Source organism: Desmodus rotundus, chromosome 1, assembly GCF_022682495.2.
Source record: "Desmodus rotundus isolate HL8 chromosome 1, HLdesRot8A.1, whole genome shotgun sequence".
NCBI classification, from domain to species: domain Eukaryota; kingdom Metazoa; phylum Chordata; class Mammalia; order Chiroptera; family Phyllostomidae; genus Desmodus; species Desmodus rotundus.
In genome coordinates, this window is record NC_071387.1 from 29,184,991 (window position 1) to 29,197,805 (window position 12,815).

The following is a 12,815-nucleotide window of genomic DNA, read 5'->3' on the forward strand; positions in this document are numbered from 1 at the left end:
CCGGGGCTGGATCTATGCCAAGTCCCCTGCGCTGATGTCAAAGGGACTGGATGAGGGGCAGGGAAAGGCGCCCACTTACTCAGGTATTATTTTCTCCCATTTTAATGATGGAGAAAGTTGCGGCCAAGAGGAAAATAACTTGCCCCACGTCACAGTGAATAAGTGACTGATCTGAGAGTAGAAGCCAGGTCTCCCGATATCCCCCTCCAACTCAATCTGCTTTTTACTTCCATGAAAGCAAACTCCTCCATGCTGCCTCCATGCTGCTTCTCATCGCAATAGCCAGCGACTCGTCACTTGTCAGAGCCTGAAGGGACCCTAGGTCATCTGGACCGACCTCCACGGTGGTTTGCGGTCTCTCCACCACTTCCCACCAGGCTTGAGCACCTCCATCACATCTTGGAGCATTTTACATTCCTTGTTAGGTGCAACAGCATTTATTGAATGTTACTATGTACCAAGCACAAGAATCAGAAATAAAGATACTGCTTAACAGGAGACATACACCAAGAATAAGTTTGATGAAATATTACAGATATCCTGGCAGATGTCTTAAGTGTGAGGCAAAATGAACAAAGTGGTCGGAGCTTCTGAGCACGGGCATCACACGAGAAATCTCACACAGTAAATGGGAAGGGAGTGGGAGCGCTAGGAGTAATGGGCCCCTACAGGGATGCTTTTGCCCGGGTCACTCGGAGGCACTCTGGCAACCTGGACCTGCTGGTAGGAAGGCGGCCAGAGGATGGCTCATCAGAGGTGTCAAGACATGATTCTGGCAGGGCCTCACACAGAGAGGAGGTGGGAGCACAGGCTCCGGGGCTGGGCTGCCAGTTCAAAGCCCACCTCTGCCCAGCGACCACGGGCAACCTCACCTACGTCTCTAGGCCTCGTTTCCTCAGCATGGAATGGGGATGAGAACAGCACCTCCCGCAGCTGGGTGCTGGCAGCATTGCAGGAGTTAGTAAGATAGCAAGTGTTCACAGCAGTGCCTGGCGCACAGTGGGCCCCATGTAAGTACCAGCCACAGTCGTTCGGGGACTCGTGAGCCATGTCAAGGAGTTTAGGCTGAGCTGCGGGAGCCCAGAGTGGGAGCCCGGCAGAGGGACAGGACAAACTTGGATGAGTGCTGAGCCAGAGGGCCAGCCCTGGGGCAGCTGCAGGACTCGAGGAAGTTGCAGGGTGCCAGGTGACTATGATGGGGGCTTGACATGGGCCAGGGTGAAGGGGATGGCAAGGAGGGGACTGGCTTGGGCGGGGAGGTTGCTGCAGAGAGACAGGCCCAGGTTTCTGGTCCAAATGGCTGTGGGGAGAATAGTGCCCTTTCCCAAGGTGCTCTTGGGAGAAGACGATGAAACTGATGTGGGGTACGCTGTGCCTGGGGTGCTGGTTAGAAAGGTTTTCCTTGAGAATATCGTAAAAAAGCCACTTTCCCAGGATGTTTTCTGCTTTTAAACGTGATATTCTTCTCCCGCCCCCTCTCTTAACTCGGAGGCCTCAATTCAGATTTCACTAAGTGGAGAGACCTTCAGTGCCAGATGTACAGGACCTGAAAGCCAGGCTTAGCCTAGGTCTGAGCTATTAATAGTGAGCAGATAGGAGTCATCTGAGATCACCATGGGAAAACATAGGTGAGGATCCTTGGCTCCTCCCAGACACCACCACGCATGGGCACCCTGCTCTCTCCCACAGAACACTCTGGTAAGCGCTGGTGAACAGGGTGGGAAGGACCAAAGACACACCAGCCAGGATGGGTCCCAGGCAGGCTGCCTGTCTGCAGAGCCACTGCATGACCCGCAGCCTTGGGGACTTAAGATCCCCCAAGGACAAGCCCGCCTGCCTCACAGGCAAGCACAGCCCAAGCCCCATAGAGGCCTGGCCATGGGCTAGGAGCCAGCACACCCACAGGAGGATCTTTCGATCAAAATATTCAGCTGGGAAACACAGAAGCCTGTCTGCTTCATTAGAGCATCAAGAGCACGATGAAACTACTGTGCTGGGTAGAAAGGATTTCTCTTTTACAGAAGGGAGCAGATGCACTACCAGAAGCATTTCTTTTTACAAAAATTAGCAGATGGCCACCCGTTTGCTTTTAAAACTAGAAATCCTGCTTCACCAACTAGTGCTGAGTGTTGTGTGTAATCAGGGAACTGACTCTGCTCTAATTCCTTCTGCACGGTTCCCTGGGGGTGACCGAGAGCCCCACTTTTATCACTCGTCACTCCTGTCCAGGAAACTGCCACCGTCGCACTTCCCACCTGCTTTCATCGCCAGCTCCTCAGGTTGGCATGAAAGGCCTTTGGCTCACAGCCTTCCCACATCTACCAAGTCCCGTTCCTTGTGAATACCTCGTAAACCTGTCAATCATCCTGCCTTTGCCCGTGCTGTTCCCTCTGCTTAAAATGCTGTTCCCTCTGCTTGAAATTCCCTACCTCCCCTCTCTTTGAGTTCCTATTTCTCATTCTAGGTCTAACTCCCCATAACCACGCCTCAGTCCCTTTAGATCTTTCTGCATCTCCTGTCCTGCGTCCTGGATCCTAGCACTCCGCCTTTGCCATGCTGGTCCCCATCAGGAATGCCTCTGGAACTCCCCACCGCTTAGCTCTTCTTTCAAAACTATCTGAGGACCCCCACCAGCTGGGATGCTTTGTTTAAGTGGCCTTTGTCCTTGTAAATCATTTCCTCCCTTTATCTGGATACTGTTTCCAGGCGTTCTTGAAATTTTAGGCACATCTTTGTCTTTTCTCCCGTAAAAGGTGTAAAGATTCTTGCGTCAGGGAACTGGCCTTTCTGTTACCCCATATGTCACCTATGTCACTGAGCACACTCCTGGGCACACGCAAGATGTTCCAAAGGACTCGCTGTAGCTAACCACTGGTGGGACTCCACTGGGCCACCACCCAGGAGGGCAGTCCCTCCCAGGCTTCACTTTCTCTGAGGGAACTGCAGGGAGGGGCTTGAGGTCACATCCAGCTCAGGTCCTGCGGTAACCTCAGGACATCCCTGGGGACAGGAGTTGGGCCTGGATTTTGGAGTCACAGACCCTCAGGACTGGGAGAGTCCTCCAGGGCCATCTCACTAAACCGCCAGCTGATTTTGGTGTTTCCTCCCTCCCTCCCCCTCCCCCTCTCTCTCTCTCTCAGCACCCCTGATCTCTAGTCATCTGGAATCTTCTGTCCCCAGAAAAAAAGACCTCCACACCGTCTTGCTACTGGGAGACCAAAGCTGAATAGCCTTGAGAGAGGCCCCCAGGGGCACACAGGAAGCTTAATCTAAGCTGGGGGGAGATGCAAGCCTGCTGCATAGCCCACTAGAACTGAAGGCTTTTAAGTACTCGTTCTGCGGCCAGGGCAGAGCCGGGCCAGCGGAGTTTGGACTGAGGGCCACCTCACCAGTTCAGGGCAGCCACCACCCCTGCTGTGGCGTAACAATCGTGATTCCCAGTGACTAGTGTTAGTTCTTATTTATTTCACATCAGGGCACTGCAGATAAACCAGGACACTGGGCGTATTTCTGTTTGTCTGTTTTATGGACTTTCCTACACCTGCAGCCCTAGAAAAAGGTAGCCCCGAGAGTTGAGTAATGACTGAATAGCCTCTGGGCTGTGATATCCTCAAGAGCGAGAACCTGTATCCTGAACACCCAGTGCCGAACAGGACTGTGACAGATGTGTGTTCAACTGACTAACTCAGTCTGAAGTGAGTGTGGCCGTGAGGTGACCCAGGCAGAGGCTCCATGAGCACCTGCCTCGCACGCACAGGCGCACACCCATGCCTCACCTCCCGTCTCCCAGGCCTGCCTCCCAGGCACTGACCTTGCCTCCGATCCATCACCGTGTGCTTTAGGCTCTTTGTATTTTACTGAATGTTAGGAACGAAACAAACAACAAAGCCTTGTGTAAAGCAAGTTTGAATTTGATGACAAACTCACTGAAAACATTATCCTTTAGAAAAGAACGTTATTTCATAATTCAATCCCAGAAAGTAGCTAGCTTGCTTGCTTGCTTGCTTGCTTCCTTCCTCATCATGCTTCCTTCTCATCTGTAATAAGAATAATGTAACTTGGTTTGTCTTCTGCCTGCCTTGGCTCGAGCAAACTCATGGCTAAGTATAATAATTATGTTAACATATTAGACTTACTCCTTTTCTTGGTTTTTTTTTTCTCTCTCTTCTTTTCCTGTAGCCTCATCAGACACACTCCTTTTGGACACTATGCCAAGTTCTTTCAGCAGCCAGCAGGAACACGCATACTAACTAACCACACACAGAGCGTTAGAACAACCGGCATCCAGAAAACTTGGTGACTGATCTCACTTTTCGCTCCACTGACTTCGATGCCGCCTGGGTGCGTGCTCACAAGAAAAACTGTGACCTTTTCTTTCATTTTCTTTTTTAGAAAAGACCAACTATGCCTTTAACTGAGATTCAATGAGTGTAACCTGTTTTCTATGGAGTCAACACTTTCAACTTTTACCTTAAAAGCAAAGAGAAGCCTCCTAGGCTTGGGCTTTGGGTAATAGTGCTGGCTGGGGGCTTTGGGACCGGGGCTACAGACACACTGTGACCTGGGCAGAATTCTTGAGTTCAGAGAAGGGTGTTCGGAAGAGGAGACTCCTGGTGAACCTCCTTCTGCCTCACTCAGCTGACGTGCTGAGGGTGCCCTCTGGGCCCACCCTGGGCTGGGCTGAGCTGAGCTTTGCGCAGAAATGAGCAGAGGGCCCAGCCTCAGCTCCTGGAGACAGGTGCTTACTGCCGAGGGAGGAGGCAAGGCCCAAACACAGAACACAAACGTAACCCATGGGGAAGTCGGGAGCAGGCTCACCAGAAGGACTCCCTGGAGAAGGTAGTGAAAATTTCCCTTCCATCCCCCCCAGGACAGGTGGAAAGATGACAGGCAGGTGGGCAGGGGGCTCAGTTCCACTCACCAAGGTCGTTGTTGTTCATCATGGCATTGGACGCCCGCAGCCGGGGCCCCTGCTGGGTGAAGTGGTAGCCGAACTTCAGAAGCGTCGTGTTTTTTTCCAGCATGCTCACGATCTCCATTTCCACCTTGTTGCCCAGGGGCTGGCTCTTTGGTCAAGAAAGAACAACGGTCACACCATTCCATTTGTGCAGGACCTCGACCTTTCCTACCCAGCAGGAACCCTGAGAGTGTGGGATTTTAACCCCTCCCCCTCCAAGAGCAGGAAATGAAAGTCTGGAGAAGGTGAAAGGTCACACAGCCAGGAGGAAATGAGCTGGGGTTCAAACCCAGGGCCACTGGACACCAAGGATAGACTTTTCCACTGGCCCACTGCAGCCGCCCTAGGTCTGAGCAGGGATGGCCTTCACATCACCTAGTCTGAGGAGAAATAAAACTCCTGCTCCCCAGGCTATTCCTTATGCTAATTAAATCATCATCGCTGGGAGAGAGGCTCAGGTGTCTGTGGTTTTACAACTCCCAGGTGATCTCAAGGTACAGCCAGGTCTGCAGATCAGTCACTCAGACTCATCTGCAACTTACAAATGAAGAAATGGAGGCCCAGCGAGGGAAGAGGATTTGCCCAGGGTCACACAGGGAGTTGGGAATGCCAGAGTTAGCGTCCTATAGCCTGTTATGTCCCTACCCCCAAATCTGTAGTGATCACCTGACAAAGATTAAAAACAAGAAAGGAAAAGCCTGGCAATACACAGGGCGGAAAGGATGTGAGGATGTGCACGGGTCTCGTTTAAGACAGTGCGGATAAAAGGGAAGCAACTTAACATCCACCAAGAGGGAGTCGCTCACATAAACGACAGTTCAGCTTTGCAACAGAACACGGTCACTGGCCTGGGAAGGGGACCGTGAGCCACACTAAGTAGAGGAATAAAAGCCATATTTAGGTAGAAGTATCTTTATTCTTCGTACACGTATATATACATTGACAAGGCCTGGATGTTTATTAGTGGTGGTGGGGTTTGGGGAGTTCTGTCTTCTTGATGCTTTATTGTAGTGTTTTTCTGTTGCCATGTACAGGGGTGGGGGGGGTGCAAAAATAGGTTTAATGTTGTAATACGAGTAAGTAATACAATAATAAATAAATAATAATACAAGAATAAACTCTGTTTTGCATATTCACAACTGTAAACCTACTTTTGCCCACCCCTGTATAATAAGATCAAAATAAACATAATTTTAAAGAGGTTTGAAAAGGCAGAGAAAGCAACATCGGATTTCACGGTTAGAGACTTCCCCGATCACAGCAGGAGCAAGACAACATGTTCACTTTCACTGGCTGGGGGGTCCTAACTGGGTCAGTGAAGCAAGAAAAAGAAATAAAAGGCATTCATGTTGGAAAGGAGGAAGCACAATGGTTTGTATTTGCAGATGACACAATATTGTAAACAGAAAATCCTAAGGAATCCACAAAAAACTACTGGAGCCAGGAAACGAGATCAGCAAGATCGCAGGGTATAAAGGACCAATATCCCTGAATCAGCTGTATTTCTGTACACTAGTAATAAACACTCCAAAAATGAAGTTATAGAAATAACTCCATTTATAATAATGTAAAAAATACTTAAGAGTAGATTTAATAAAAGAAGTAAAGGCTTGTATACTGAAAATTGCAAGTAGCATAAAACATTAAAGAAGATGTAAATAAATGTACAAACATTCAGACTCACGGATCAGAAGATTTATTATGGCTAAGGCGGCAGTATTCCCAAGGTGATCTAAAGAAGCATAAATCCCCTCCAACGTCTCCCCTCTGCCGGTAACTGCCACTTAGTATTGAGAGCTTACTATGTTTCCAAAGCCTTGTGCCCACTTTGGAGGATCTCAGTTCATTCCCTTTAATAACCCAACAGGATAAGCCTCACCGCCTGCCCAGCCTGGCACCCGAGGCCTGGCATGGTTTAGTCCTCGTCTTCCTTCCCTCGCTCAGTGCTCACTCAGCCTGTTTCCCCGGGGCTCTGGTACATGGTGCCTGGTGCCGGCATAGGTCTACTTCTAAACACGTGCCTCCTCCCTCCACATGGGATGATGCCCTGACCCTCTTAGGCCCGCCTGCTAACGTACCCCTGGTGCTTTCCTACCCATCACCAATGCCCCTCTCCAAGGAGGCCCTTCCTGATCCTTATCCCTGGAGAAGATCTTTTCCCACTCCATGCTCAAGTGGCACACTGAATGTCCCTCTCGCCCCCTGGCCTGGTGCATCTGTCTTATTTGAGTCACCTGCCTCCATATCTCCGACAAGCCCCGGCCGTTCAGTACAGTAGCCATTAGCCACATGTGGCTCTTTAAGTTGAGATAAAATTGACATAAAACACTATACGAGTTTTAAACGTACAACATAATGATTTGACATTTGTATACGTTGTGAAATGATTACCACAATAAGTCTAGTTAACATCTGTCGCCATCCACAGTTACAAAAATTTTTCTTGTGATAAGGACTTTTTAAGTTCTACTCTTAGTCACTGAGGTCACTTGCTCTGCTAGAACTCAGAATGGGCTAATCTCAAAGCATAGGTCCTCCCTGACTGGAGGGGGCGCTGCCAGGGCTGCTTCTGCAAAGCCGACCCTGCACGTGGCTCAGTCCAGAGTACAAAGCACCCCGATGCAAACTGCCCCCATTCAACCTCCCTACAGGCTGGGGAGGTGGGCTGGGCAGGCCGGACTCGCACCTCCGTCTTAGAGATGAGTGAACTGAACTCATGTATAGAGGGAAGCTGGACTGTGCTCTTTTTGCTTAACAACAGAGCCCAAGCCCAACCTAGGCCTGGAACTGGAAAGACTTCGGAGGATCCTATAGGCTCACACTCCCAAACTAGCATCTACTGTCCCTGAGACACACGCAGGTATGTCTGGGGGTGTGTGACAGGGTACAGGACTCTTAGATACATGTGGCTACTCTTGCTGGCATGCTGATATTGGGCCAAAACCACTACTTTTGCAGGAAGCAGTGAAACAGAGAAAGTGTCTACATCTTAATGAGCTTTGCCCTTGCTTCGTTCTCGGGCCCTCCTTCCCCCAGGGACTCTGAGACCAGGAGGCCTCACTCATCGCACTGGTGGGAGAAGAGCCCGCGGGATGAGGGTAGGAGTAAAACTCTGATCTCTTACTCAGTTTTCAAATACTCATTCTTTAGCGATTACTGTATGCCAGGCAGTGTCACAAGCACCTTGCATGCGCTGACTCACCTTCCCCTCACTATGAGCCCAGGGCACGTGTACTGTTATCGCACCTTTCATCGTACAGACGAGGAGCATGAAGAACAGAGGGAGTAAGAAACTTCCCCCGAATCACAGAGTTCGTCAGGTGTAGACCAGGATTTGAACACGGGCCATCTGCTTCAGAGTCTGAGCTACTTCCCACCTCACTCGGGGCCTCCAGGGGAGCTCAGAGGGCAGCTGATGGGAGGAGGCAGATGGAGTTTGGCTACACACACAGGACTGCAATCAAACCATCAGCAATGTCTGCACTCGGGCAGAAACGCCTGCTACGGTAGTAGGCCGCCCATCCCTGGAAGTGTGCAAGTAAAGGGCAGGCTGTGGGTGGTAAGAGGGCCTCAGCTGGCATCACAAATGAGGAAAGCTTAGGCCCTGTGACCTTTCTGGGTTCTGGGGCCTGCATTCTGTGCGTCTATGAATAGCTCGCTTGGATGGCACAAAAATATCAGTAGAGGACCTCAGCAGTGGGTGAAAGGCAATTGGAAGCCCCTCGGGGAGAGAGAGACTGGGGGCTGGTTGTGCCTGGACTGGCAACATTGGTCTCTGGCTGCAGAGCCAGGGAGTTGGGGGGTGGGGAATTACTCTGGTCTCCTTTCAGATTTGCTTAAGAATTAAATAAACCACTTGTGAACAAATATAATCTTATTATTAAAAATTCAAATGACACTAAAGCAGATCACGCAAAATGAGTCTCTCTTCACCATTTGTGCCCCATCCCCTACCCCTGTCTTCCACAAAGTAACCACCACGGCCAATGGGCTGGGTTCCTACAAACGTTCTCCTTTGTGTGAAGTGTATAATGGAAATATACAGCTTTAAAATTCAAAATACGCTTTTTGTTCTACAACTTGCCTTTTCCATTTAATATTTTCTGGGGCTCTGTCCAAGCGAGCTCACAGGAAACTAGCTCATTCCTTTGAGCTGCTTCAGGGACGCCCTGGCGTAGACAACGATTCACTTTGCTTCCCCATCTTCTTGTGACAAGTGACGCCCCAGGGATCTTTGCAGGGGGGAGGTATTCTTTAGGGTGGAGGTGGACGTATGGAATCGCTCAGTTAAAAGGTGGGCGTGTTTTGAATTAAAATTGTGAATGTCTTTCAAAAGGATACGAATGCTGACCTGCCCTTCCATGGTGCGTGACAGCTGTCGGGCCCTCACACCTTTACAATGAGAAGATGATCAGATTCTCTATTTAACAAAACGACCAACCAACGACTCGGGTGGTGCGGAGCTGTGACCTGTGGCTGGTGGCTCTGAGACCCCCTTTCTAGCCAGAGGCAGCCTTGCCAGGAAGAAGCTCACTTTGCCCATCTGATGGGGCCAATCGTTGCCTTTTCCTGGTGGTCCAGAAGACACAGGCAACTGGGAACTCTTGACAATAATACAGAAAGGCACCCTGGGAGTTTTCTAGTCCAACTCCAAAGTCTCAAACCCTGGCTGATATTAAATTCCCTCCACATCACAGCTGCCACATTGCTCTGTTCTGCTTACACATCCCCCAGGGATCTGGGCGCATCGCCCTCGGAAGCACCCTTGGGTAGCTCTGCTGCTTGGAAAGGTCTTTCTGGCCAAACAATAGCAACAGAAAATAACATAGACCATTCTTACTCCAGTGATTTAAAAATATGTCTGCACATTCTTTGATATTTCCCCTTTCAAACGCGGAGTCTGATTCTGCTCCCCTGGAGTTGCGCTTCTGACAGAAGGACGATGGCAGGGGTGGCGGTCCAACTCCCAGGGTCAGTTCATAAAAGGCATTCGTGGTTTTCTTTTTCCTCTGGCTCAGGCCACTCGCTCTGGGAGAAGTGGCCTCCACAGAGCAAGGACACGGAGACAGCCCCAAGGAGAGGCCCACCTGGCAAGGAGCTGAGGCCTCCTACTCACAGCCTGGAGGGGGCCACCTTGGAAGCAGTCCCTCCAGCCCCGCCCAGGCCTCAGCCTGCATCTGGATGGCCATCTCATCAGAGACCCTGGGCCAGAACCATCCTGCCCAGCTGCTCCTGGATTTGTGAGCCTCAGATGCTGTGAGCTAAAGCATGTTGATTGCTCTTTGCAGCTGCTAAATTTGGCGGGAGGAGGGTAATTGGTTACACAGCTATGGGTAATTGGTACACTCACATGTGATGTTGAGGGAAAAAAGCCAGACATGAAAGCACACGCGCATGTGATTCGTTCACCTGGAGTTCAAGAACAGGCACACCTCATCTACGGCGACAGAGAGCAGGACACGATCGCACCTGGATGGCGTTGACTGGGGGAGGCTGGGGTGCCGGAAACAGTCTAGGTCTTGACCTTGGTGGGGATTCTACAGGTGTACATGTGAATGTGTAAACCTGCTCAGCTGTCCTCTTAAGACATACTCGCTTTGCTACATGGAAGCTACACTTCACTAAAAAAGTAAACATAAGTAAGAAAGAAGGGGAGGGAATAAGGAGGAAAGAAAGGAGGTAAAAAGTTGCTCCTTGCAAGAGCTAGAATCTCTCAGAGGTCAGTCCTCCCCACCCCATCCCACCCCACGGGTCTACCACCAACTGGGTCTAACAAACAATAGGAATCTCATCTCCCTCTGACTGAGAGAATACCACATGCCCGGTATTGATTAAGGGATCAACATATTAAATCCTGTTGCTACCCTATTAGGTTGAGTGTCAGTATTATTGACATTTCACAGATGAGGAAACTGATGCATGGGCACATTAAGTGACCTTCCCCAGTTGCACAGCAAGAACAGAACTGGGGCTTAGCTGGGACTTGATCCCTGTTCAGCTTCCAGCGTTGGAGATTTGAAGACAGGCCATCCTTGGGTCAGCCCGTCTCTCGTCTCTCGTTCTGGTTTTTCAGAACAGAGCGCGGTGGGAGTCTGACGTGGTGCAAGGTGGTTGTTGTCACAGATCTTTATTCTGATTCATTCCGATCTGCGCAGGAAAAGGGTTTTCTCTATGTCATGTTGTTGTTCCCTCATTTCCGCTGAATTTATCTATTTTTCCCCTGAGAGGTGAGGTCAGTAAAAAAGCACCAGCTGCACGTAGTGGAAGGGACAGTGACACAAGCCTGTCCTCTCCCTGAGGTCAACAGCTCCAGGCTGAATCACCTCGATTCACAATGAAAGTACAGATGCAAAATGATGCCCAGACCGAGAGCTGCTGCGTAGGAGGTAAATGTATAAGGAACAAAATAGAGAACACAGTTGGCCAGGAAGTCTTGCTCTTTTGGTTTTCAAGAGGGTTTTCCTTGTGTCTGGCAATCCCAAAAGCACATCCGGCCTCACTTACAACAGAGTTGGCCAGCGGACGTAAGTGCACGATGTAAGACTGACGGGGGGTTGCCCTGTGTGAAAACGTTCGGGACCCTATTGCAGTGTGGCTTTTGTGTTCTTTCTAAACTTACTTTAATTAGGAAAATAATCCAATCTGAAAAAAACGAGAAAACAAAATCCACTTCCTTTAGCTTTAAAAAAGAAATATTAAGCGCATCCTCTCTGTCACACTGGAGTGAAACATCCAGCCACTCCCCCCAGACCTTGTGCGTATCTTCATTTGTGGAGGGGGTCAGGTTTTCGGTCATTGTCTGTTCAGAGGGGCAGGGGGGGTGACTTGTGGCCCGAGGGTCCGTTGAAGGGCCTGCTGGAGGGAGCTCTGTTGGGAGTGAGGCGGGTGAATTGAGAGGCCGGGAGAACCACTGTTTGGACACAACCTGCTTGGGATGGGCAGGGCCTGTGGAAGCCCCACCTGCAGAGTCTGTGTCCTGGGGGCTGAGCGGGCCTCTCCCATCCACAGGACTGGACTCCAAGCAGCTTGTCTGAGAGGCAGGACCTCTTAGCTCACACCCAGCTCTGACACTTCATCTATGCCTTTGGGCAAGTCTCAGCCCTTCTCTGACCCTCAGTTTCCCCCACTGTAAAAGGAGGGCCGGACTGTTCTCAGTGCCCTCAGCTCTGGGTCAGGGCCCCATGCCCCCTTCCACCCTCTCTGCGGTCTCAGGGCAGCTTCAGGCACCAAAGGAGCCGTGCTTGGAGATAAAGAAAGACTGGCTGAGTAAGCAAAGAGCCTCAGAGTCCCGGTTCCCAAAACTGTCGGGAGCCAGCCTGGGAGGCCCCATGTCACCGGGTAGAATGCCCCAAGTCCCTTTCTTTGGCCATATAAGGAAAAAGGAGAACAGAGTCTCACTGACACAGGTTACAGGCACCAGGGCGGAGCAGAAAGCTGCAGCCTCTGAAGACCTGGGTGTCTAACCAAGAATGAGAAATAAATCAAATGCCACTCACCACCTCCTTTGGGTCACACTCCACAAGAGCCTATGGGATGAGGCACCGGATGAGAGCCTGTCGCCCTGCCCAGGCCTCCTCAGACACACTGTGAGAGGCACAGATGGCCTTCCCAGAGCCTGGGTGGCAGAGCCCCCTCCCTGAGACTGGCCTCCTCCCTGCCCTCCTCCTCCTGCCCTGGCAGACCCCATTCTGTCTCAGGCTCCAGGCACACAGGAGCACTTCCCCACAGGCCCCTCATCTAGGAGGTCATGGTATTCTGTGTGGTCTCCTAGGCCCCGAGGCCCTCTCCCTGCTCCCAGCCCTCCCCCAGCAGGGAACCATGTTCCCAGAGCACAACTCTGATTGGTGCATGGGGCAGT

General features: G+C 50.8%; 1 protein-coding gene across 3 annotated transcripts in view; it reads right to left on the reverse strand.

The window, feature by feature from the left end:
- Window positions 1-12,815, reverse strand: part of TMOD1 (tropomodulin 1) — a 74,979-nt gene that overhangs the window by 3,221 nt on the left and 58,943 nt on the right. For all 3 annotated transcript variants that reach the window (XM_024560236.3, XM_024560235.3, XM_045195230.3), the window contains exon 9: window positions 4,922-5,066. In XM_024560236.3, the coding sequence (XP_024416004.1) occupies window positions 4,922-5,066 (145 nt within the window). The remainder of the gene's footprint in view (window positions 1-4,921; window positions 5,067-12,815) is intronic.